The 27081-nt window shown below is 37.7% G+C and overlaps 1 protein-coding gene across 4 annotated transcripts in view; it reads right to left on the reverse strand.

The window, feature by feature from the left end:
* Positions 1 to 27081, reverse strand: part of Sbf2 (SET binding factor 2) — a 395017-nt gene that overhangs the window by 231247 nt on the left and 136689 nt on the right. For all 4 annotated transcript variants that reach the window (XM_075971874.1, XM_075971873.1, XM_075971872.1 and 1 more), the window contains exon 3: positions 6073 to 6210. In XM_075971874.1, coding sequence (XP_075827989.1) covers positions 6073 to 6210 — 138 coding nt within the window. The remainder of the gene's footprint in view (positions 1 to 6072; positions 6211 to 27081) is intronic.

Raw genomic sequence — 27081 nt, forward strand, 5'->3', positions numbered from 1 at the left:
CCCCCCACCATGCTCCTAATTTACTCAGGAAATCTTGTCTTTAACGCCTTCCTATGCAGATCCATGTATGTCTCTCTTTGGGTCCTCTTAGTTGCCTAGGTTGTCTAGGGTTGTGGACTGTAGATTTTTTTCACTGCTTTATGTCTAGAAGCCACTTATAGTAAGTACATATTCTATTTGTCTTTCTGGGTGTGGGTTACCTCATTCAATATGGTTTCTTCTAGACTCATCCGTTTGCACGTTAATTTCAAGATTTTTTTTTAATCACTGTGTAGTACTCCATTGTGTAAATGTACCACATTATCTTTATCCATTCTTCATGTGAGGGGCATTTATGTTGTTTCCAGGTTCTGGCTATTACAAGTAATGCTGCTATGAACATAGCTGAGCACATGTCCTTGTGATATGATTGAGCATCCTTTGAGTATATACCCAACAGCAGTATGGCTGAAACTTGAGGTTCAACATGCCAGTTTTTTATGCCAACATCAAGTTGTTTTTGTTAATATGGCTCTGTGTGATGGTCAGTAGTTCTTTTAATATTGAGGTTCATTTTAGATATCTTGTGGGTTTTTTTTTATTTCCACACAGAGTTGATGATTGATTTTTCAATTTTTGTAAATAATTGTGTTGGAATTTTGAGGGGTATTTCATTGAATCCACAGATTTTTGGTAGGTTAGCCGTTTTCACAATTTTAATCCTACTGATATAGGAACATGGGAGATCTTTCCATTTTATAGGTAACTAGTAAGAAACCAGGAAGAGGGGATTATGCAAAGAAGGGGGGTGGAGTGTTATAAAGAGATAACAGAAAATGTGAATAGAAAGACTAAATGGGAAGGAGGGTTGGAATGACAGGGTACAGGAAAGAATATGGGGAAAGACAACAAACATTAAAGGCCTATTGAAAGCCATGTGGAAACATACCACTGTAGAAACTTCCTAAAATATAACATATATAAAAGGAATTTTAATGGACTCCCCATATAATGGAGGGAACAATGTGCCAACTAGACATCTTAAGCTACCAAATAAAATCTCCAGTGCTAGGAATGGATTGTTGAGTCATTGGCCAAAGAGGTCCTATAGACCCCCCACAAACATCACAAGCATTTCCAAGACTACTGGATGCTCTTTATGACACAATTTTATGTCATTGAACATAGTGAAATCAAGCGGGTGCCAAACTAGAAGCTTCAGCCCTACTGACTGGAGTTTATGTTGTTGGAAGGTACTTTGCATGCTACGAGAAGAGGAAAATCATCATCAATATCTCCAGCTACAAACCCTGTGATATATAACAGTGACCTGCCTGCAAGATTTAATGGTGTAATAGGGGCACAAATTTTATGGGAGCAACCATTTTTTTAAAAAAATTAAATTAGGGGTCACCCTGTGAGACAAACCCCATACCTGACACTGCTAAAGTGTCCAAGAATCTGAGACTAGTTAAGTCATAGGTTCTAGGGAAAAAGCTACTTACATTATTCTACTAAAAAGAGCATAGCAATAAATTGATACCTAATGGTATACTGCTATTCCCACAGAATATCATTCAACTCTCTCCAGAGAAGTTTCTTCTTGGAGTCAGTGATATTTAGCAGAGACCCAAAACTGGACAATGTACGGAACCAAGAGACTTTGGAATAATAAGCCCTAAATGGGATGTCTTTATCAACCCCTTCACCTAAAAAATTGGGAATCTATATGGAAGAGGCAGCAGAAAGATTATAAGAGCCACAGATGGTGTTAATCCCAGCACTTGGGAGGCAAAGGCAGGTACATCTCTGTGAGTCCGAGGCCACCCTGGTCTACAAAGCTAATTCCAGGACAGGCTCCAAAGCTACAGTGAAACCTTGTCTTGAAATAAACCAACTCCCCTCCCCCGCAAAAAAGGAAGGAAGCAAGCAAACAAAGCATAGATGGTGGATGATTCCAAGGAAGCAGTGTCTTTCAGATACAACACGGCTGATACACATACATATGAACTTGCAGACTGTGACAACATGCACAAACCTGCACAAATTCAAACCAGACAAAATCTGAGCACTGAGAAGGAGAAAGCAGAAACAAAATCCTACCTCTAATCAAGAAGGTGTTTGCAATTGATACCTACTAAAAAAGGGAAAATCAGTTTTTCCAATGGAATGTCACTAGGTGTATCAACAACACGCCAGGGCCCAATGCCCAGAAGTAGATGGCAAACATAAAAGAGACCCTTATTTATTCATTTACTTGCTTGCTTGTTTATTTATTTATTTTTTAGTTTCTTGAGACAGGGTTTCTCTGTGTAACTGCTGGGGTTGTCATGGAACTCGCTTTGTAGGTCAGGCTAGCCTTGAACTCAGAGATCCACCTTTCTCTGCCTACCGAGAGCTGGGATTAAAAATGTGTTCCACCACTGCCTGGGTTTTTATGTGTGTGTTTTAAAAGTATTTTTTTTTGTCTCATTGGGTTTTTGGTTTTGTTTTGATTTGATTTTCATTTTGGTGGGCTGGTTATTTGGCCGGTGGGGGGAGAGAAAGAAAGATCATGAAGTTAGATAGTTAAGGAGAATCTGAGAGGAGTTGGAGAATAGAAAATGACCAAAATATTCTATATGAAAAAAATAATTAACTTTAAAAGGCAACAACTAGTTGGGTATGGTGACACACACCTCTAATCCCAGCACTTGGGTGACGACCAAGGCAAGTGGATCTCTGTGAGTTCAAGTCCAATCTGATCTACATAGTGAGTTCTGAGATAGCCCATGTTACACAGTAAAACCCTGTCTCAGACAAACAAATAAACAGAAAACAAAACAGTCGACTACTAATTAATAAGACAAGAGTACGGAACAGGTAGATAATCATGCTGCGAGCATCATAAGCAGAATCATTCAGTCAAGAATCAATAGTAAAGCCGGGCGCTGGTGGCGCACGCCTTTAATCCCAGCACTCGGGAGGCAGAGACAGGCAGATCTCTGGGAGTTCGAGGCCAGCCTGGTCTACAAGAGCTAGTTCCAGGACAGGCACCAAAGCTACAGGGAAACCCTGTCTCGAAAAACCAAAAAAGAATCAATAGTAAATCAAGAGGAGAATGAGTGACAAGCAACAGGACACATATCTAGACTTAAAAAACCTTCCTATGGAATACTCAATAGCTGCAACTGAAAAAATACCCTGCAACTAAATATTGCAAAAACATAACAATCTAACAAATGAACACAAGCAGTGATGGACAAATAGATTTCCTATGCATCTAAATGTGTAGCCTTGGACACCACTGGAAGGAACATACTTAGGAAGTATGCCTTTTCTTTTTTTTTCTTTGACTTTGACTAATTGGCCTTCTTTCTTTCCTTCCTCTTCTTCCTTCTTTTTATTTTTAAAATAATCTCACTTTTTATTTTTAAAATAATGTATCTCAGGGTATCTCCAAATTCTCGATTCTTCTGCTTTGGACTTCTTAACACTAAGATTATAGGCAAATACCCCTGAATGTAGTTTTACTTAAGTACTACAGCATTCTGTTGATGTACAATCTAAACTTAATGAGATATACCAGGAAACATAAAATAAGAAACATTCTATTAAAATGGATATGGAAAGATTATTATTTAAAAATGTCTACATTATTAAGCAGGGACTGAGCAAACATTCAACATGAAGAGGGAAAAGAGAAATAAAACTTAAACAAAATATATGCAGTTATGTGCTGGACCTGCCCTGGAAGAAAACAGTGGAAAACAGTAATTAAAGTGATGTCCAATTGAAGGTGGGGCAGGAGAATCACTTCAGCCCAGTGGTTCAGGTCCAGCCTAGGGTAGGTGCCAAAGAAATCAAAGAAAGGTGTATAAATATAGAATTTTCTCTCAAATGATTTGGTGTGAAGGGGAGGGAATGTCTCTCTGTCTCTCTCTCTGTCTCTCTCTGTCTCTCTCTCTCTCTCTCTCTCACACACACACACACATAGAAAGAGAGAGAGAGAAAGAGAGAGAGACAGAGAGACAGAGAGAGAGATTCTACAAAAAGGAGGAAGGAAAAAGCAGGAAGAAAGAAGAGAGATGAAGAGAAAGGGAAAAGATATCAGATAATATACCAATGAGACAAATTTATCTATTTAATACTAAATAAATATGGGTAAAGGACATCTGAATGTTAATGAGTAATGTCAGCAACTTCTCTTTAAGTAAGAAACAATGTACAAACAAAAAATGAGACATATGTGTCTAAGAATTTCTAGACATATTTCTAAAATATCTCCAATGATGTCTTAATATACTACCTTTCTGTCAGCAAATCTAAGGGCTGAATGCATGTGAAAAAGAGAGAAGGGAGAAGCCAAATTATCATTTAGTTTCCTTTATACAACTCAAGGGATTCATTAAGAATATGGACATAGTGGTCTGTAGAGATGGCTCAATGGTTAAGAACACTGGCTGTTCTTCCAGAGAACCCAGGTTCAATTCCCAGCACTCACATGGCAGCTCATAACTGTTGATAATTCCAGTTCCAGGGGATCTGACAAATTTACACCAATGCACATAAAGTAGTTTGGTTTTTTTTAAAAATAAAAAAGTCAATGAAGGCATTTTAAAACTTTTTTTTAAATGGACATAAAGAATACTGCATTCTCTGAATTAGTTGAAGGTCTAAAAGCCATCATTAAAATGAAAGGTGAACTAAGAACATGAATTACAGAACAGTCTGGCAGGTTTTTGACTGAAATGATCAAAACAAGAATTTGATCAGTCTTTTACAGTGCAATTTCCATAACTATAAAGACACTTTCTGGGATAAGAGGAACCACAGACACAGACTTATAAATTATGCCATCTCATCAGCAATGTAACTTCCGAATTTAAACAGAAGTGATATTCTGACAGTCATTAAATATTTCAAAGCAAATATTTCTTAGTTTGATCCCGCTACCTAAAGCCTTGAAATGTCAATATGGCTTCCCACAAAGATATGACAAAGAAAAATATGCTGAAATGCAGATAACTTATATTTGTTGTGGGAATGCAGACAATAAGTATTTTGTTCTACATGAACTTTTGACTTTCCACTATAAAAGAATAATAATGTAAGTTTGCTTCATGATAGGTAACTTGTCTCCTTTGTATTGAAAATCCAGATATTGTACCCAGAAAATTTAGATTTTTAAGAAATATATTGTGACTGCAAGTACTGATTTGTGAGGCCATTTCTAAAAGCATCTTTTCCTCTCACTGGGGATACTTTTCTACATAAAGCAAAAAGTATAGTAACTAACATAAATTGGCTCACCAACAAAAACCAAGCTCTGTGAAGTTTCTGTATTATCAAATAAAAACCAAAACAAACCAGCAAGTTATTACCAGCACAGCACCAAGGAAACCCCTACATTTTTATGACTCCCTTTACAGGACTTGGTTTTATAAGACTCTATCTTCTACCAATTCAAAGAAACCCTTTTGAACACCAAAGCAGAAGTTACTGGTGTGTATCAGAAAGCACTAAGGGGATGGAACTTTCTATGGCAACTAGGGTGGAGGTTATACAGACTGATATCTAGCCCCCACCCTCAAATGCCAGTGTGATGGCTCACACTCAGAATATGACCCCTGCTCATACCTCATAAAGTTCCACAAATTGCCCAACACTTTGTCATATATATTTCTGCTTAGAGAAATTAGTGTAGTTTCCTGAAACTAGGAACTTAATCACTACTCTTATAGAGGAGGGACTGTAAATGTTTCTCGAGTTTGCATGTGGATTTCAGAGAGTAACAATGATGTGAAACACTGTGATAACAACCGTTGTGTCCTGTGAAAGATCCCCTGAAGACAGACATGCAGGAGAACGATAACCGTTTACCACCAAAGAAACCAATTCATAGACACAATAATTCAAATACGGTCACTATTTTAGTGAGGACAGTTAACCTGCCAACTTCTATTTTATTGTTCCTTCTCCAACATTAAACATACACTATCCTCAAGCTTTTTAGAAAGCACGAAATTTTCAATTTTAACAAAAACAAATATGAAACTTCAAAGATTCTGCAATGCCATCTGTCCCCATCCTTGGATAGGGTAGTTCCTTTACCTGGAGATTGATCTCTGCCTCGTAGAAGGTTAGGCATGAGCAGTAATGTCGATCTGAGTCGATATCCGTTAGGACCACCACAAAGAATGTTGGCTGTTTCCGCTCTCTGGACAGATGCCATCCACCAGGCTGACAAAACTAAAAAAAAACAAAGAAGGGGATCATATTTTAAAATGAAAACAAAAATATCATTTTAATATATAAAAATATTAAACATAACATTGTCATTAAAGCTATATAATTGAGGGGCTATGGAAATGGTTCACAAGGTAAATAGTGCTTGTTTCATACACACGAGGACCAGAGCTTGAGCCCTAGTTCTCATATAAAAAAGCTAAGGGTGATCATGTCCCTGACATCTCAACATTAGAAAGGGGACAGGAGGAGGATCCTAGGAGTTCCCTGATCAGCCAGACTAACCAACTGGTGTGCTCCTGATTCAGTGAGAGACTGTGATTAAAAAAAAAATAAGCTAGAAATCAATAAAGGTACATGCTGTTGACCTCTGGCTTTCATAATGCAGGTATGCATGTGCATATATACACATGTATCACACACACAAATTTATCTATTTGATATGGTATGCTACACCAGCTAATATAAATGAAATTCATGTATAGCTTCATAGCTTTGAAAACATTCATCAAATTTTCCCATAGAAACCATTCTGAGATGCCAATCTACTTTTGGCATATGTAGTAACATAGCACCAAAATGAGAAACTCTTTCTCCAAATACTAGAATAAATCATGGTACAAGGTGGAGAGGAAGTGCAGCAAGGGAGATTGTTTGCGAGGAGGAAGGCAACCAGCAAGAGGAGTGCAAAGGAAAGAGAAATGACAGTAAGGGACGAATAAAGATAAACTAATGATGGGTGTGTGTGAAACACCACTTCCTTGTATGCTAACCAATAATTTTTAAAGTCAATGAGGGATTGCAGAGATGGCTCCGTGACTGACTGCTTTCTGTTTAACCAGACCACCAAAATTCAGAGCCCAGCACCCTTGTAACAAGTCAATCATGGCTCCCATGTTCCTGTAACCCCAGTACTGCTTAAAGGAGACGTAAGAGGAATTACTGAGGCTTGCTAGCAAAAAAACACAGGTTCCAGATTCAGGAAAAGACCTTGCCTCAAAGGAATATTACAAAGAATGATAGAGGAGTATATTCCACACTCTCTTCTAGTCTCCGCACCCACCACAACTTACATGTTCACGCGTACAAGTGCACACATACACCTTAATGCATATATCACACACACATTAAAAACAATAAAATGGATTCATTAAAAATCATTGTAAATTCTAACATGTGAGCAAATTACATGAATAATACTCTTTTGTAGTTCTTACAATTGATGAGCACATAGAACACTGAGCCAAAAAAAAAATCCTGAGAATCTCAGTTTTATGGCAAATGGATGTTAGCATGTTACTAACCTGAGCTTCTACTACAGGGTAGGAGAAAGGTATACCTGTGGGACAACCAGGAAGTTTATTCATATTATAACAAGCTCAGAAGTGTCTTTCAAAATTCAGTTACTCACTTTCAATTTTTGATATATTAAATTTTTTATTCTTTGATGGTTTCATAAACGTATATGCTGAATTTTAGTCACTTTCATACATATAAACATTACTCTCTCCCTCTAAAATCCTCCTTTCTAACAGCCTCATCTTCTGACTCAGAATCGGACCTGAGGTACTGGTATTGACTGACAATAATAAAGTTGCACATTTCCTATCACCAGGTCTACTGTTACCACTTGTCGGACAACTACTCCTGTGACATAAAGCAAATCATATATTCTCATGGGGTATACTACATGTCTATCTGGAGATCATTGGGTTTGGAAAAGCTGCATAACCCAGGAGAAATGCTATTGTTTTCACTGAATTTTAAATGAAACTGAGGTTTCAAAAAGGGAAAAACTGTATTTTAGTTCTAACTTTATCAAATAAAACTTTTCACTTATAAAACTGAAGTTACCTGTCATAGAAGAGTTCACAAATAATAAAATACCCTCTTAGAGCAAATGACCTATTAGATAAGTGCTTAGATATTTTTTACTACCTGAAACTAGAAAAAGCATATGTGTCCAGTTTTCTCAATTTTTTATGCATACAGAAAATATAAAAATTTAACAGAATGACAAGGTTCATAGTTTATTTGAACTAAACTGAATGATCTTTCAAAGATAGCATACTAAGATCTTTGGGTAATGGTCACACTTAGCATCTCTGGTAAGAAGCCTTCATCCACATCTGTAAAACCATACTTTACTGACGTAGTAATAGAAAGGTGTATGCCATCATTAAACTCAAACATTTAACTTGCCCCCTTTTAAAAGTCTACAAGAGGCTAGAGAGATGGCTCAGCAGTTATGAGCACTGTTTGCTCTTCCAGAGAACCTGGGTTTAATTCCCAGCAACCACATGGCAGCTAACAGTCTGTAACTGCAAGATCTGATACCCTCACACAGACATATAAGCAGTCAAAACACCAATGCAAATAAAATAAAGCTAAATAATTTTTTTAAACGAAATGAAAAAGCTGGGCAGTGTTGGTGCATGTCTTTAATCCAGTACTTGGTAAGTGGATCTCTGTGAGTTTGAGGCCAGCCTGGTCTATAAGAGTAAGTCCCAGGACAGCCAAAACTATACAGAGAAACCTATCTCGAAAAAACCAAAAACAAAACAAAGCAAAATAGGAAACATTCAAAGCGATACAATTGTAAGACTTCCTTAACAGCCCCGTTTCCCTAGTTTACAACAGGAATGGTGGGATTAAAGGCACTAACCTCAAAATTGGGGAAAATTCCAAGGATCGTTTTTCAATCAGGTAAGTATTTCTTAATAACTGTATTTAATGTAACCAGTTAAGAAAACAACGGCATTTTATGGTTAGCTTGGTCAGATAGCTTTACTAAGCTTTTCACTAAAAGTTTGCCAATAGTTACCTACACGCTGGTTAGATGTGAGATCCCATATCGCAAATATAAAATTAGAACACACAGGAATTATCTCAAAGTATGTATTAGAAAATAACATCAGACTCAAACTTTACAGGAAAATATGAATCTATATTCTCTCATGAAACACATGAGTATGAAAATATCCAGTTAATAAAGTTTATACAACTAAGTGTATAAAAACTGATGTTTCAAAGCATGAAAACAAACGGCTTTAAGCTATGATTACAAATGCACATTTACTGTATCAAAGAAAAGCAGTAACAGGATTTGGGGATTAGGATATGACCCTAATATGTAATGAGAAGTTATTTCCCTTAGGATCTAGATTTGAAAAACAATAATGCTAATTGGCTTAGTCATTTCAATTCTTCACAAAGTCTGCTGATGAACTAATAAACAAGGAGAGAGTAGACATTACAAGTCTTAAACCTAGGCTCCAGTCACATTTCTGAGAGGAATGTGAGAGAATATTTAGACAGCTGGGAACAGGATAGTCACTAAAAGACAATGAAAAGAATGATAAGCATTAAACAAATAGAAGAAATTCAGGGTTTATGTCCCCTAGTGTCTTTACTGGTAAACAGGAGAAACAATTGCTATCACAGGTGCAAACTTAAAATGCTTAGAACTGACAGACAACATTGAGACTTATGTTTTAGCACCTTCAAATAACTGAGAAAGCATACGTGTCTAGAACTACATTACCAATGAACGTTCCACATAAACTGACAAAAACACTGCTTTTGTCACAGATATACACAGGTCTCACTATCCCCTTTCTGACTTGACCTCACCACTTCACACAAATCAGACTCATGAATATGTTATAATATATCTGGGAATACCTAAGCAGGAGATTCCTTATTAATCTAAAGTTTCTTTAAGACCTTGGCATAGCTTGGCAACTGGTACTCAAGGGTGCAAGTTAGGAGTGCTCAGTGGTCAGTACCCCGGGAATCTGCATGATGCATTACAAACACTAACTCTGTTCCATTACCCAAACATTAGAAGTAGATCATGTTCAGTAAAACAGTTCAACTCTCTACAAACTAAAACCAGTTCAACTCTCTACAAACTAAAGTATAAATACAGAAGACCTCCTATTTTGCATTAAAAAAGGACCTGAAGACGGGAGTAGGATATTGCAGGGAGCTCCAGAGGGAGTGGGGTAGTCACTTTGGTGCCATAATATGCATGTATGTAAATTAAAGCCAATCTTTTTTGCTGGTTTTCATTTTGTTTAAAGCTTATAAACAATTAAATTATTAATGTGATAATTTAATGGTGGCTAATGTATTAAAGAGCTATTAAAATAAGGAGTTGAAAACATAGATTTCATATTTGCAAAATCATTGTCTAATCATAACTCATAAACCTAAGTTTACAATGAAATTAAGGCTATGGGATGCTAAGGTCATAGGGCCAGTTTGTGATAGCATAGGAGCTAGCGGTCAACTCTACAGTCTTCAGGAACTGTATCCTTTTACTGATGGATTACTACAAATCCTTTAGAGAAATCATTTTATGATCATATAAATTCATATCAAGAAGTAAACATTGCAACATACCACATTTGTAGCTGCTTATCTTTGACAGAGTTTGTGCATGTGTTCTCATTCTCTCTCTCTCAGGAGACCTGTCATATACACAGCTATCAACCCCCTTTTTCTTTACTTTCAGTAACATGTACATGTTCCTGTGTACTTCTCAGTATTTATCAGACAAAGCCTTGCTCTAGAGCTCATCTGACGTCTAACTTGCAACCCTCCCATACTGAGATTACAAGCATGCACCACTGAGCTCAGCAACACAACTATTTTTAATAACCATAATGCTGATGCAAGTATACATATTTAACCCACTCCCTATTGCTGATATTTAGGTTTACCTTTTTATTATAACTAATTCTAAAATACATACTGTATTAGAAATCTTTGTAGCTATTTCTCAGTATTATCTAACACAGTATGTATAATCAAGCACAGAAACGTTTAATTACTCTTGAGTTTCTTTTATAAGGCTGTGCAACTCCAAGAATATCTTTGTTTTGGGGCACATTTCTAATGAAAATTTTACAAGTGGTTTTTCTTAAAAAGAACTATTATTATAGGGCTAAAGAGATGGTTCAGTGATAAGATCTTTACTGCTCTTTAAGAAGACCCCGGTTTAAAATGTTAATGAGATTTTGGAAAGCAGAATACATTTGACACCAGAAATTCCTAGAAAATACTGGCCTATAATTAGGAATACCATTAAATATGAAAGAAAACGCAAAGCAAATGAGCAGAAAAAAAGGGGGACTTTCTATAAAAAACTTTATGGACTTCTGGGTAAACCTTGATGCTTCCATTTATAGAAATATGTAGGAGAATGTATTGTTCATTAAATTAATTAAATATTACCAAATTAACCAGGTTCAAATAGTACAATGATATTTATCTACTACTTAAAGTCACAATTTGTCAACATATGACCACATAAAAATATTGAATTTTGGGTTTTTAGTCTTATTGTTTGAGGCAGAGTTTTTCTGTGTATCCCAGCTGTCCTGGAACTCACCCTGTAGACCAGGCTGATTGTGAACTCACAAAGATCTGTCTGCCTATGTCTCCTGAGTACTGGGAATAATGGATTAGTTTTGATTTTTAACATGGAGTTATTTTGCATACCTTACATAAACTCTGTAAGATAGAGACTTCTTAAAACTGTAGTCACTCAGAACAAAATTTTATAGTTTCAATGACTCAAAGAATCATATTACCATCAAGACTTTGTATATTTTAAGAGAATATTAAAATTCTAAAAAATTACATTTTACAGTCTTTTAGGAACAACAAATTTCACTCCTTGAAATGATACTCTTTAAAGAATCAGAAACACATATACATAATGTCTTGGAAAAGAACTTTTAATAAAAATTTAAAATTAACAATAGTCATATAAATTCCTTGGTTTTTGAGGAAATGTAAATTTTTCTTGTTTAAACAGAGGAAATAAGGTGCATCCTATTTTAATACTTCTTCCTTTCTGGTAAACTATAAACACTGGAATTTTATTCATTTCCTGGATAACAAACAGAAAGTATGCTATCACTTGGGGCTTTTCCACTCATAATTCCATTACTATATTCTCAAACAAAAATTATCAGTATAATATTGGCAACTGACTCCTTCACAAGGAGCCATAATATGATCTAAAAGCTACATATATACATGCATACACAATATGGTCTAAGGGCTACATATGTAGCAGCTTAGTGGCAAAGTATCTTCCCAAAATATGCAAGGTCATAGGTTCCATCCACAGCGCCACTTAAGAAATAAAAAAGGTCTAAGCAACTGTGACAACACATGGTATGCAGTCATTAACAAGTCTTTACTCAGTTACAGCTTACAAGAATGCCTCCCATAACAAGTGCTCATAAAGATCCCCTTAAGGAAAATAAGGTAGGCTTAATAAATATTTACATGTATTTCCTATATTTCTCATTAGGAGGAATTAAAATTATTTGAAATATTTTAACATTTAAGTGAAAGTATTAAATTTATTAATTGAAAATTTAAAAAATACTCTCTTTAACAAATGACTTACAAGGAAAAAAATCAGAGAAAAGAGAAAAACTATAAATTAAGAAACATTTAAAGCTCCCAGGCGGCAGAGGCAAGAAGATCTTGAATTCCAGGGCAGCCTGATCTACAAAGCGAGCTCCAGGACAGCCAGGGCTGCAAAGAGAAACCCACTATTTTAAGAACTAAAACAAAACAAAAAAGAGGAAGAAAAAAATAGTTAAAAGGCTCATCTTCCAAATGCACATATCCTCACTGTTTTGATGATAATTCAAATAAAACCACTGTGGAAAGACAGTAAATGAGTAATATTCACGAATTCCACAAACAGATATGTGAAGATTAAATGTTTGGTAATCTTAATGATCTCTTATCTGTTAGGTATGATAATGACATTGTGGCTGGGTTCCCCCCACCCTTTTTTTTAAGTACTTTGTGTTTCAGAAAGACATACTGATACTGAAGAGATGGTTCATTGGGTAAGAGCACTTGCTGCTACGGCACAGCTCCCATATGGTGTGGCCCACAGTATTCTATAACTCCAGTCCCAAGGGCTTTGATACCCTTCTTGGACACAAGAAATATACATGGTGCAAACACATCAAAGCAAAATACACATGCACATAAAACAAAATAATAAAATGAATTTCCAATTAATTTAAATTTTAAAAAGAACATAGACTAAAACATCAAAGAACAGTGACTCCTGTTTTTGATTTGTGGGTTGTTTGCTTTGTTTTAAACGGAGGATTGAACCTAGGACATCACACATGCTGCACAAGTGCTCTACCACGGAACTATCAATCTAGTCTCTTCACAGAATGAAATTCCCTTACTGTAAACATTACGGCAGCTTACCAGATGGATTAACGAGTTCATAAAGAAGGATAAATGTGATTATCTCATGGCTTTTGCCACAAAACAGGTAAGATGTAGGTCCTGATTTGACCCCTAATTTAGACTATTGCTTGGGTGAAATTTCCTGTTTTCTCTGAACCTCAGTTTTTCTTGAACACGAAATATCTCTCATTTCACAATCAGGATTAAATAATATGCATGTCAATGATTAGTACAGTGGCTAGTGCTGAAGTAGTAACCATGCTATAGAGCTGGCCAAACTGCAGCAATGGTATTCAAGTTTACAGGTAATCAGTATCACTTGCACAGTTTTCGATATTACATTAAAGAACAGGAGGGAGCTGACAAATAGAATCTATGAAACTTGGAGGAGCCTGAGTCACAACCAGTTGAATGGGAGAGGGAACAGAGGGACCATTTTTCAAAGGATGATTCAGAGAGAGAGAGAGAGACAGAGAGAGAGAGAGAGACAGAGAGAGAGACAGAGAGAGAGACAGAGAGAGAGAGAGAGAGAGACAGAGACAGAGAGAGATAGACAGAGAGAGAGAGAGAGACAGAGAGACAGAGAGAGACAGAGAGAGAGAGAGAGAGACAGAGAGAGAGACAGAGAGAAGAATAGTATGAATGTAAGTGATGGTGACCCTCATGCTAAAAGCAACTGATTCAGTTACTCTATTGAGAAACTATTATATGCCACCTGCAGTCTTCAGAACTGAAAACACAAGACAAATGAAGTGTTTCCCTTTCACTTCACTGTCTGGTATTTCTGGAGATTTCAATGAAACATGATTATTAACTTAAATATAAAAATAATTCAAGAAAACATGTGGACTTAAAAATATATAAATAGTATCTTTCTAATCTGTGGACTCAGGCAAGGGTTTATAAATGGTCACATCTCTTAGCCTCTTTCTCTTCCTTGGTACCTGATAAAGAATTCACTCAGATACAAAGTGCATAAACCTCGGAAAACACCTGCATCAAATTATCCTTCATACACCAAAGAGCAAATATAATAAATTTCCAAGTACAATTCAAGCCACAGATGAGATTTCAGAGTAAAACTGAATTAAGTGTTGCTGCAAATGCAGACTGGTTGGAGCACTACACAATAGATGTTACTTCAAAACACAGGACACTGGAGAACCTGTGATTTGGAAATGACTCAAAACACACAGCTAAAAAGAACTAATGAAATATGATTCGAGCAGTCAGATTTGTTAGTTTTAGTTCTCATGAGCTTCATAACAATGTTTGGTATGAAATGTTAACACTGTTTTTGATAAGACCTGTCTAAACAAGATGAGTTTTATTTACCAAAACAGAAACAATGTTTTAGCTTGATTTGGGCAGTCGGATAACTTTAGAAGCTATCATCTGTCAGTCACCAGAATGTTTACTGCTTGTTTACTTAATGTAGTCCTTCTGAGAAAGGCATTTGCAGAATACTTGCTGCCCACTAAATATTATTGTTAGAAGCAACAACCAGAGATGGCTATCTAGTTAAGCTGTTTGTCTTCATCCCTTGAAAAAAAGAGAGAGAGAGAGAGAGAAAGAGAGAACAAACAGAACAAAATGTTCTAATCCAAAAGCTCAGTCTGAATGTATCTGGAAGATAGCAAATGGGCGTTTCTTTGGAACTTCAGAGGTAACAACATTTGAAACACAGCCTGGGATAAGACACTTTTCCATGTTACATTATTAAAATAAACCATATAAGGAAGAAACTTCCCTTGAAACAGCAACATCAAAATCAGTTGTTCACAGATGAGAAAGAGACTGACTGCCACAATACAGGCATGTCTCAAGCCAAACATCAGAACCAAGAGAAACCAAGATTTAATACAAAGCCAATGAAAAATAAAATAAAACCAAGTAGTTTCCAATTCCATTCACTCACTTATTGCCATGTAACTATACACTTAAATAGTAAATTTTATGTTGTGCACATTTAAATACACACACACACACACACACACACACACAGTGAAAGAAGAGTCAGTGGGCCCAAACCACTTATCAACAAGGGAATACACAATATTATTTAAAAATAAAAAAAATAAAACTATAAGAGATGAAGTCAGGTATGATGGCATACAACTGTAATCCCAGCACTAAGAGAAATGGGAGAAGGAGGTTAGTCAAAAGCTCGAGGACAGCCTATTCTATACAATAATCTGTAGGCTAACCAAAGTGAGACAAATTTCAAAAAAAGGAAGAAAAAAGGACAAAGAAAAGGCACTTTAAACCATTAAAATTAGTATAATAAAATGGTCAAAAGACAATTCCCTCTTACCTAAACCCTGGGAATTAGACAAATATGCTAAACCAAATCTAACTTTTCTCCTCTTAAATTTTCAGATCTAAAGTGTTGACTACAATTTTGACACATCAAAAATGAAATGACATTTCAAAACAATTATTGTAAAACCATCAGCACAATGAAGGAATGATATAAATACTAAATCTTTTAATGTAATCCATTATAAAAAAACAAATTGAAAGATGAAAAGGCACATGATCATCTATCTCCTTTGATGCAGAAAAGACTTTTGACAAAATCCAACACCATTTCATGATAAAAGTCTTGGAGAGATTAGGGATACAAGGGGTAATATACCTGAACATAATAAATGCAGTTTACAGCAAGCTCATAGTCAACTACAACTTAAATAGAGAAAAACTCAAAGTAATAATTCCAGTAAAATCAGGAAGAAGAGAAGGTTGTTCACTCTCTCCACAACCATTAAAAATACAGAACTTGAAGTCTTAGCTATAACAATAAGATAGCTGAAAGAGATCAGGGGAAGACAAACTAAAAAGGAAGGCGTCAAAGTATCTTTATTTGCAGATGATATGATAATATGCGTAAGTGACCCTAAAAACTCCACCAGGGAACTCTCTACAGGTGATAAACTCAGCAAAGTAGCTAGATGCAAAATTAACTCACAAAAATCAGTAGTCCTCCTTTATACAAATGACAAACAAAATGAGGAAAAAAAATCAGGAAAGCAAATATTTCACAATAAAATATTTGATTGTGTAACACTAAACAAGCAAGTAAAAGACTTTCATGATAAAAACTTATCAACATTGAAGAGAGAAACTGAAGAGTTCTTTCCACCTCCCCTTCCATCCTGGTCCACCCTCTTTCTGTCTCTCCTTAAAAATAGGCATCTAAGGGACAATAATGAAATAAAGTTAAAATACAGTAAGACAAAAAAGTCAAAATAGATTAAAGCAAACAAAAGGAAAAGAGGCCAAGAAAAAGCACATAAAACAAATACAAAGCCGGGCAGTGGTGGCACACACCTTTAATTCCAGTACTCAGGAGGCAGAGGCAGGCGGATTTCCATGAGTTCGAGGCCAGCCTGGTCTACAAAGCAAGTTCTGTGACTGGCTTCAAAGCCAGACAGAGAAACCCTGTTTTGAAAAAACTAAAAACCAAAACAAAACAAAAACAGATACAGATAACGAAGCACACTCACTTGCACACTTGGGATTACTATAATACAAAACCAGGCAGGTGTTTGCCACTACAAACAGGTATGTGGTGGAGAAATGGGAGAGAAGAAGAAACCAAGCGGTTTGTAAACTGGAGAGAGAACTGAAGATGAGAAGGCAGTGAGGAACAACCTGATATCGGTGGCCTACACACCACCTAGGGCCATATGATGTCCAGGCCTTTGCTCCCACTGAGAGTCATGACTGGGTCCATGCTATAGTAGCAGGGGTCTGTGTTGATGTCCATGGTCATGTTGCCATCAAAGACCATAGGAATGCCTGTGGACTGAGCCACCACCTGAGGCCATGTTGATGTCTGAGGGTCAGGCTGACACCAAGACCAAACTAACCTGAGTGACCTGCCCTGCCATCCAAGGCCACAGTGATGTCCAGCCTAAGTTGCAGCCAAAAGCCATGTGTGGGTTGGTGGCAGCTGGGGTCAGTGTTAATGTGTATGGTCTGTGTTATCAGTGAGGACAATGATAAAGGAGGCCTTGGTGATCTGGGCACAGAGTACTGGTCCCACCCCTCACAACCTCAGCTCAAGAACTGCCCTCTCAACCCTGGCTGGCACCAATGGTGTGAGCACAGGAAAACTGGCCCTGACCCTCACCTGAGGGAGGCAGTGCCAATGGAGGCCCAGACTGACATCTCAGCTGCTATCCAGGCCTGAATCCAGGACTTTTGAGTTGGCATATCCCAACATCTACCCCATCTATGACTTGCTGCAAGATGTGAAGAGGCTGGTCCTGTGGAACCATAGTCGCATGATCTCCATGACTTGGGACAACAGCAGGATATCCATAAGAAGTTTCAGTGAGGGTACAGTATTGATGATGTACCAAAACCCTTGAACCAGACCAACAACTCGTTGCAATGAACATTTGTAAGTAAAGCTGTTTGGGTGAAAAGGTACACTGCACGATATACTGCAGTTCCCAAGGCCACTACAACAAAGGAACATGTGATGGAGAGGCAGGAAAGACAGCGGAGTGAAATGTTTTGTTTTGAATTTTATTTTTGGGTGAAGCTATAAGAGTAGAGGCTAGAGTAGACGTGGAGGGACTGGAAAATGAGTGGGATTGGGAAACATGATGTGAAATTCCCAAAGAATCAATAAAAGGAGCTATGTTTTTAAAAAACAAACAAAAAACAAAAACCCCACAAAACTGGCCACATACATGCACACACGCACACGCGCGCACACACACACACACACACACACACGGGGCCTGCAGTATTATAAAACGAAGTAAAATTTTATTAAATTATTTTAAAAAGAGAGAGGAGTGGGAGAGAAGCTCTGACATGACATTATGAGACAAGGCACCTCCAAAGATGCCACTGAGTTCATTTTCTCTTGGCCATGTAATATAGGATATGAGGCCAGCTCTTAAAGGTAGTTTGTTTCCCCTGTGAGAGTCACCTGGAGGAAATTAAATGTTCATTTGCAAGTGGTCATCAATTGGAGATAGCTTCTGGGTTAGAGATGTGGAAATGTACCCACTTCTCCTTTCAGCTCTAGGACCTCATCTGCCGCAGACCCTTGCAGGCCCTGTGCATGCTGGCTCAGTCTGTGAGTTCATGTGTGCACCTACCATGTTGATCTAGAGGGTCTTGCTTTCTTGGTGTTCTCTATCCTCTGGGCTCTCCAAGGGGTGCCCTGAGTCCTAGGGGAGGGATCTGATGGAAACATTCCAGTTAGGGCTGAGTAATCAAGATCTCTCACTCTCTGCAGAATGTCTGGCTGTAGGTCTCTGTATTTGTTCACATCTGCAACAACGGGAAGCTTCTCTGATGATGGCTAAGTAAGATTCTGACCTATGAATATAGCAGAATGTCTTAAGAGTCATTTTATTGCTACTTAAAAAAATTTTTAGGACAGTAGTATTTGGCTTTACCCTAAGTCCCTGAGCTATCTAGTCTCAGGTTCTTGGCCACCCAAGTAGTATCAGGTAGTAAGCTTTCAATTGTTGATGATACCCAGTTTTAATCAGTGGTGGCCAGGTAGGATGCAGGGTGCTACTTCAATTTTCTTATATCTGTTGAGACTTCCTTGATACCTGAGTATGTGGTCAATTCTGAAGAAAATTCCATGAACTGCTGAGAAGATATATTCTTTTGTATTTGGATAAAATATTCTGCAAATATCTGTGATGTCCATAATTTACCTGAAAGTATTATTGAATATTCCTTAAAAATTAAAATGGCACAATTGGCAGCTTTCTGTGGTTTGTCTTGGAAATAGGTTCTCATATGAAGCCACAGCTGTTTTAAAACTGGTATTTTCCCTTCCTCAACCTTTCAGGTATGTACCACCAAGCTGAATTCTTGTTATTTTTAATACTGTGAAATCACGATGCACCATAGAAGAAAAAGTAAATACTATAAATTGTTATCACGCACAAGTTTCAAATTACAAGCAGTAGGGAATACACACACAAATTAAGAAAACTCTTGCCAGGCGCTGGTGGCACACACCTTTAATTCCAGCACTCGGGAGACAGAGGTAGGCGGATCTCTGTGAGTTTGAGGCCAGCCTGAACTACAGAGGTCCAGGAGAGTCAGAGCTACCTGAGACAGAGAAACCCTGTCACAAAAAAACAAACCAAAACAAAAAAAAGAGTGCCTGGGTTGAATATCTAAAAGTACTTCTTGGCATATGTCAAAAAAGAATTCTTATACATAGGGCCAGTCATATGGCTCATTGAGTAAAAAGAGCTCACGTGGTAGGAGAACCAGTTCTACAAGTTGTCCTATGACCTACCTCCACGTGAACTGTAATAAATAAAAATAGCACTTTTTTGTAAATATTTTAATTTCTTGCTGAAAATTAGACATACAATGTTTCATTTCACTTAGAAATAATTTTTAATATATAGCTATGCATTTTAAAAATTAAACCCAAATTCCTATAATGGCTGTTTATAAGTAAGTCTCTAGGTAGTGGTTGCATAAAATTTTTGCAGATCAAAGAGTATATGGATATTAACATCATTATTTCCTGACACTTCAGAAGGGAGGACGGGCACTGGCATATGGGGTAATACCATTTACCAACAAGGTTAGCTTTTCAGGGGTATAACAGCAACTTCTTTAAGTTACTGTATTTAAATGTTAAGAAAATATTAAAAATGAAACAAAATACATAATTTAGTCTATTCCAGTACTAAAATGATTATTCTTACAATATATCAGAATGCTAAATGTGTACAGAGAATGTGACACACCATGAAATAAACACAGTTCAATATTTTTTTTAAAAGGTAATCAACACCTAACTTGCCCTTTTAAGTAAACTATGACAGGACTAAACATTTGTACTCCAAATAAAAGGAATATCACTCAAGTCCAAAAATTTATTTTTAAATAACAATTGCTGTTACAGTCAATCAAATGGCACAGAATAAAAAAATTAAAGCACATGGTCTATTTGAGTAGTCATATTCCATAGCAAATAAACATTTATTAAAATTTTAATTAACAAACCCCATTGGCAGGTGTGAATGGTGAGCCATCCTCAAAGTCGTCAGCATGGGAGATATGTCTCTATCACTCATCTATCATGTGGCAGCATGGGGGGTGAGGGAGCTGGCCCTGAGGTCATAAGGGCAGGGAGCTGCCTGTGTCCCCCCCCCCCAGCTGCAACACTAGGGACAGCAGGCTCCGCACCTTGCCTGGGCAGCACAATAGAGCCAATTCTGTTGGCAGAGGTGTGGGTGATGCAGCACAGTAGCTGTTAGCAGGGAGAGCTGTAGCCATTACTGGTCTGTCAAGAAGCAGCATGGACAGGGGAGAGATACCCCTCCATCAACACCAAAAGCAAGTGGGAGAGCTGGCCCTGCCCCTTATCAGTTGCAGCACTCAGGAGAGTGGCCCCTATGCCATGCCTGAGCAACACAGTAGAGCTGACCCTGAAGGTGTAGGTGTAAGCGATCTGACCCTAAGGACATGAAAGCAGAACTGTCCTGCTCCTTGATCAAAACTGCAAGGGTTAAACTTGCCAGTACAATGCAGAAGAGCTTATGCTGGTGGTGATGATGAGGGAAAGCTGACGGGCTGACCAACTCTGCAATTACCCAGGCCCAGAAACAGGGTTATGTGCTGGCCCACCCCAACATCCAACCCAACTGTCGTCTGCTGGAGCATGTGAAGGAACTGGTCCTGCAGACCCAAAGTGGCAGGATTTCCACAAGACAGGGCAACAGTAGTATAATCAAGAGGCATTCCAGTGAGGGTCCATTGTCAACAATGTAGCAGAAACCAGAGGCCTCGAACTAGACCAATGACTCTTTAGCAAAGAGGGTTTTACTGCATGACTTACTGTATTAGACTACAGTAGCTTCCATGACAAGATTATTTTGTCCTCCTCTCTCTCTTTTTTCCTTTTTTCTCTTAGATTTTATTTAATTTGGGGGAGGGGAGGTTGCAAAAGCAGAAGGTGGATACAAAGGGATCAGGAAATGGATGTGATGGAGACGCACGGTGTGAAAACACAAAGAATTTTTTAAAAAAGTTTAATAAACAGCTGGGTACAGTAGCGCACACCTTTAATCCCTGCACTCAGGGAGGCAGCGACAGGTGGATCTCTGTGAGACTGAGCGAGTTCCAGGGCAGCCAGGACTGTTACACAAAGAAACCCTATCTCAAAAACCAAAACAAAAAACAAAGCAAAAGAAAGTTTAAAAACAACTGCATGAAGATGTCAGAGGATATGAATTCTTATGTCAAGATCATACAGTCACAAAGTTTAAAATCACCCTACTGCTGTCTGAATCTAGACTTGAAAGCAGTATTACACAGGTGAACAAAATGTCCCCAGTAAAAACAACCATGCAAAATCTGAGAAGTAAAGTATCAGGCTAAGACCAAAGGCAAATACCTAAATAACTTAGTGTTATCTTTACTTTAAGCTACCATTGCTTAAGTTACTTTAAATAGTGAACTATTTCAAAAGTAAACTGAACCATGAGTTATAAACCATGCCACACTGATTCAACAACAAAGATAACTTCCACATACATTTTAAGTATTTTAAATGCTAATTTTTTAAAAAAAATCTAGATAAATTACATTTTTTTAAATGCCAGATAATGTACCACCAAGTCTTACATATCAAAGGTATAGAATTAAAACTATATCTTAATAAAAACTTGAGGTGAATCCAAATTTTCCAGTTTTGATATGAGATGTAGTATATAAAGAAAATAAGATGTTTTCCTATCTTTAGTTGTTGAACTAGATTGTCCTTATAAGTCTAGGTTCTGATTTAAAAATAACAAAAGACAAAGCAATGAAATAAGCCAAAGCTCTTAGCTATAGCCATTACTTTAGCAAGAGTCAGTTATTTAAATCTAAATCGCTGGTTATGTATCCCACAAGGCATTTCAAAATACTATTATTACATTATTTCTCACAAGCCCATGATACTCAGAAGAAAACTGCACAGTGATGGAACTGTTCAAGGCCGAGAACAAAGCAACCACAGCAGCACATACAAGGCAAGTCAAGAAAAGTCCTGCCTTCCTGTTCACATAGAAAGGCAGCTCAACAGTGCAACATCTACAGGAAGACTGAGCTTCTGAATCACCTAGCAATTATTTTAAACTTTCTAAAAATGTTATTATCTTTGTAATAATAATCATCATTATGGGCAAGGGCGGAGTTTGGGCAAGCCCATGTGGAGATCAGAGGACATCTTTGGAAGCCAGCTATTTCCCCTAATATCATGAGACCCACAGATCAAACTCAGGTCATCAGGTTTGCAGTGCAAGTGCTTACATCAGCTGAGCCATCCCATGCACCTAAGAAAACTATTTTATAAAGAACCAAACAATTCTGACATGACTATATGCTGTTTAAAAAACAAAACACATAACCACCCCTGGGTATTTATTATAAAGATGCCTTGAGGAAGAAAAAAGAGGAAGTAAACCAGCACATTTGCAGCAGTTGATTGCTTCTGTTCTCTCCAGACCCCACTATTCTGTGATGGCCTAAAGACTGCTCCCCCCAAATTTATGTGCTGAACTTTAATAATGAGTGTAATAACACTACCAAGTGGAGCTAATGTTTAAGGAGTGCTTAAGTCACTGTGAAAGGGCTCAATTATGAATAGGATTAGAAAACTCTATAAAAGGGCTGGAGGGAGCAAGTTTACCCTTTGGCCCCGTCCACCATTAGAGGAAATGGTTTGTGTACCCTCTGAAAGACAATGTAACAAGTACCATCTTGGAAACTAAATCCATGCCCTCAACAGACAACTATCCTGCGGGTGCCTTGACAGAATTTTCCAGACTTTTGGTTTGTGAAAAATAATTTTTGTTGTTGTTGTTACTGATTTTTCAGGATAGGTTGTATCTGTGTTGCCTTGGCTGTGCTGGAACTTGCTCTGCAGACTAGATGGCCTCAAACTCATAGAGATCTGTCTGCCTCTGCCTCCCAAGTGCTGGGATTAAAGGCGTGTGCCACCACTGCCCAGCAAGAAAATAAATATCCTTTATAAACTACATATTACTCAGCTTAAAGGAGCTGACATACTGACTCATTCTTACTCTGGATTAAACAGTTAAAACCACGCAGTAGAATAAATTTTATTCTAGATGCCAGGTAGTGGTGGCGCACACCTTTAATCCCAGCACTCAGGAGGCAGAGGCAGGCATATCTCTGTGAGTTCGAGTCCAGCCTGGTCTACAACAGCTAGTTCCAGGACAGGCTCCAAAGCTACAGAGAAACCCTGTCTCAAAAAAACAAAAAACAAACAAAAAAAAAGAATTATATTCTAGCTAACTACATGTTATTTAAGCAGAACCCACAAATACAAGTAAGATATCACTAAACTAATAAAAAAGTAGGAAAAATTTCAACAAATTCTGATGAAATAATCAAGAATTAGGGAATTTTATTAACTTGCTCAAATTCCAATATATCTGACCCTTATTACTCTTGAAGAACTATTTAATAGGATGAACCATCTTCCTTTGAATGTGGGGTGCACAGATTAATAGAAATGGGTTAATTTAAGATATAAGAGATAGCTAGAAATATGCATAAGCTAATAGGCCAAGCAGTGTTTCAATTAATACGGTTTCTGTATGGTTTTTTTGGGTCTAGGCATCCAGGAAATGAACAAGCAGCCTCTGCCTACATCTGTGTAAGTATATTATGGGAAAATCAGGAACATACTAAAGCACATGTGTGAAGATCAGAGGACAGGTCTGTGGAGCTGGTTTTCTGTTTCTATTTTACATGAGTTCCAGGGATCAAACTCAGGGTATCGAGCTTGCATAGCAAGCAAATGTACTCACTGAGTCACCTTTCTGGTCCCTACCCAATCTTTTAAATTATGCATAAAATAAACTCTGAAGTCACAAACTAAAATTACAATAATAGTGGCTTTTAACTAATTGTTTTTAATGTGTATTAGTCCTTAACAGAAAAAAAACTGCAGAACACTTAAAATAATATTAGCTTTTAATTTTTTATATTCATTTTTATTTTATGTGTATGCATGAAACCTGTGTTAATATTTGTGCACATGTGTGCCTAGAACCCAAGGAAAACAGAAAACAGTACTAGTTTCCTAGAACTGGAGTTACGGACACCTGTAAACCACAATGTGGGAACAGGAAACTGAACTCTGGTCCTCAGGAAGAGTAGCCAGTGCTCTTAACTGCTGAGCCAGCTCTCTAGGCTTCAAGTTTTTTCAGCATACTTATTTATTTGTTTGTTTTTCTACTTATTTATTTGGGTGTGTGTAGGCTCACATGCCATATTCATATGTGTAGGTCAGAGAAGAGCTTGTAGAAGTTAGTTTTCCCCTTCTACAGTGATGAGGGATTCCCCTCTGTATGTTGTGAATACCACTGGTTAATAAAGAAGCTGCTTTGGGCCTGTTGATAGGGCAGAACTTAGGTAGGTGGGGGAAACTAAACAGAATGCTGGGAGAAAGAAGAGCGGAGTCAGAGAGAAGCCATGTAGCCCCACCAGAGACAGATACCAGTTGGAATCTTGCCCGGTAAGCCACAGCCATGTGGTGATATACAGATTACTAGAAATGGGTTAAATTAAGATGTAAGAGTTAGCCAATAAGAAGTTTGAGCTAATGGGCCAAACAGTACTTTAATTAATATAGTTTCTATGTGATTATTTCAGGGCTAAGCGGCCAGGAAACAACAAGTACCGCCCCCAACACTACAGCCTGGGCCTCAAGGATCTGTCAGGCTTGGCAGCAGACACCTTTACTCACTGAGCTATCATCACACCAAATAGCAAAAACAAGTTTTGTGACAAGGCCTCACTGTATAGTCCTGGCTAACCTGGAAATTACTCTGTAGACAAGGCTAAAGCTAGAAATCAGAGATTAGGCTTCCTGGGTACTGGGATTAAAGGTGTGTACTACTACACTAGGCTACAAACTAATCTCACAGTGCTACTGTAACAAATTACACAAATTCAATGATTTACCACAGCAGAAATTTATTCTATTAATGTTCTAGTGGCCCAAAGTTCAAAATCAGGTTGCTGGCATAAATGGTTTATTCTGGAAGCTTTTTGCTGCTCACCTTCATTCTGGTGGATGCCAACAATTCTTGGAATTCCCTGTCTTATGAGGTATCACTTTAATCTCTACCTCTTTCAATCACATTATCTCTTCTCTTCAAAAGACATTTTTAACTGTATTTAGGTCTCATGCTAACAGTTTGAATGAGATGGCCCCAAAGGCTCATATGCTTGCCTGTTTAGTCTCCAGTTGGTGAACTGCTTGGAAGGATTAGGTGAGCTATTGGAGGAGGTGTCGCTGGGGGTGGGCTCTGATGTTTCCAAAGCCCATGCCTAGCCCAGTGGGCCTCCCCCTCTCTCTGCCTGCTACTTGTGGACCAAGATGTAAAATTCCCAAGCAGCTGCTCAAGCACCCTGCCTGGTGCCATGCTCCCTACCATCATGATGACATCGGACCTGAAACTGACTCTGAAACTGTAAGCAAATCCCCAATTAAATGCTTTCTTTTGTAAGAGTTGCCTTGGTCATGGTGTCTCTTCACAGCAATAGAACAGTGACTAGGACCATGCTAATAAAGGATTATCTGTCTTTAAATACTTAATTACATTTCAGACTCTCTTTTCCAAATACAGTCCATGTATACATTATGGGCAGATACATCTGTTGAGGAATATCATTCAATTTATGTAACTCCAGAGACAGAAAACAAAATGGCTGTTGTCAGAGGCAGAGGGTGATTAGAAGACAGGATTACAAAGAGGCATGAGAAACTTTTTGCTCCATTATCTTGATTGTAGTGACAGCTTCTTTCATGGATATAAACGTATATTAAAAGTTATTATAGTGAGCTGAGTGCCTTTAATCCCAGCACTTGTGAAGCAAAAGCAAGTAGATTGAGTACAGCCTGGTCTACATAGTGAGTGCCAGGACAGCCAGGGTTACATAGAGAAACCTACCTTAAAAATAAAACGCCGTCACCCCAAAAAAGTTACTAAAGTTACCAGCAATGAGAAAACCAACATTTTGAAATTTCAAAATGCAATCATGAATGATACTAAGCTTATACAATTTAAACTCAAAACAAAATAAAAAAAAAGCAAAACTAGAGTTTTTTAACAAGTGAAAAGAAGGGAGCTACGACCTCAGCACTCCAGTTACTGAGATGAGAAGATCATGAATTGGAGGATGACAGTCTGGGCTACATAGCAAGATGGTCCCCCTTCCCCCAAAAAAGGTGGAATTGAGGAAGAAGAGAACAATCTGAGTTGCAAATTCAATAATTAACAGGGTGACAGTGGCTATCCTAAATAGGAAATCAATGCAAATCAGAGAGCTTAATGCTTGTTTCCTAACAGTCCCCACATGGATCCTTGGTGAAGGCTTGTGCAGTCAGTGACGACAGAAACACTAACTCACACTACTCCCTGTGCTAACCATCAAGTGATGCTTGTAGACCAGGGAGGTTAAAAAGGCAAAACCAAGAAGTGAGAGACATCCAGGAAGGTTGCAAAAGCCAACAAGAAACTGTTAAAATGGTATCTCAAAACGACTGAAAAATTAACATACATATAACCAAATAATTCAGTGTATCCATTTTCATTCTCA

This window comes from Microtus pennsylvanicus, chromosome 5 (assembly GCF_037038515.1).
Source record: "Microtus pennsylvanicus isolate mMicPen1 chromosome 5, mMicPen1.hap1, whole genome shotgun sequence".
NCBI classification, from domain to species: domain Eukaryota; kingdom Metazoa; phylum Chordata; class Mammalia; order Rodentia; family Cricetidae; genus Microtus; species Microtus pennsylvanicus.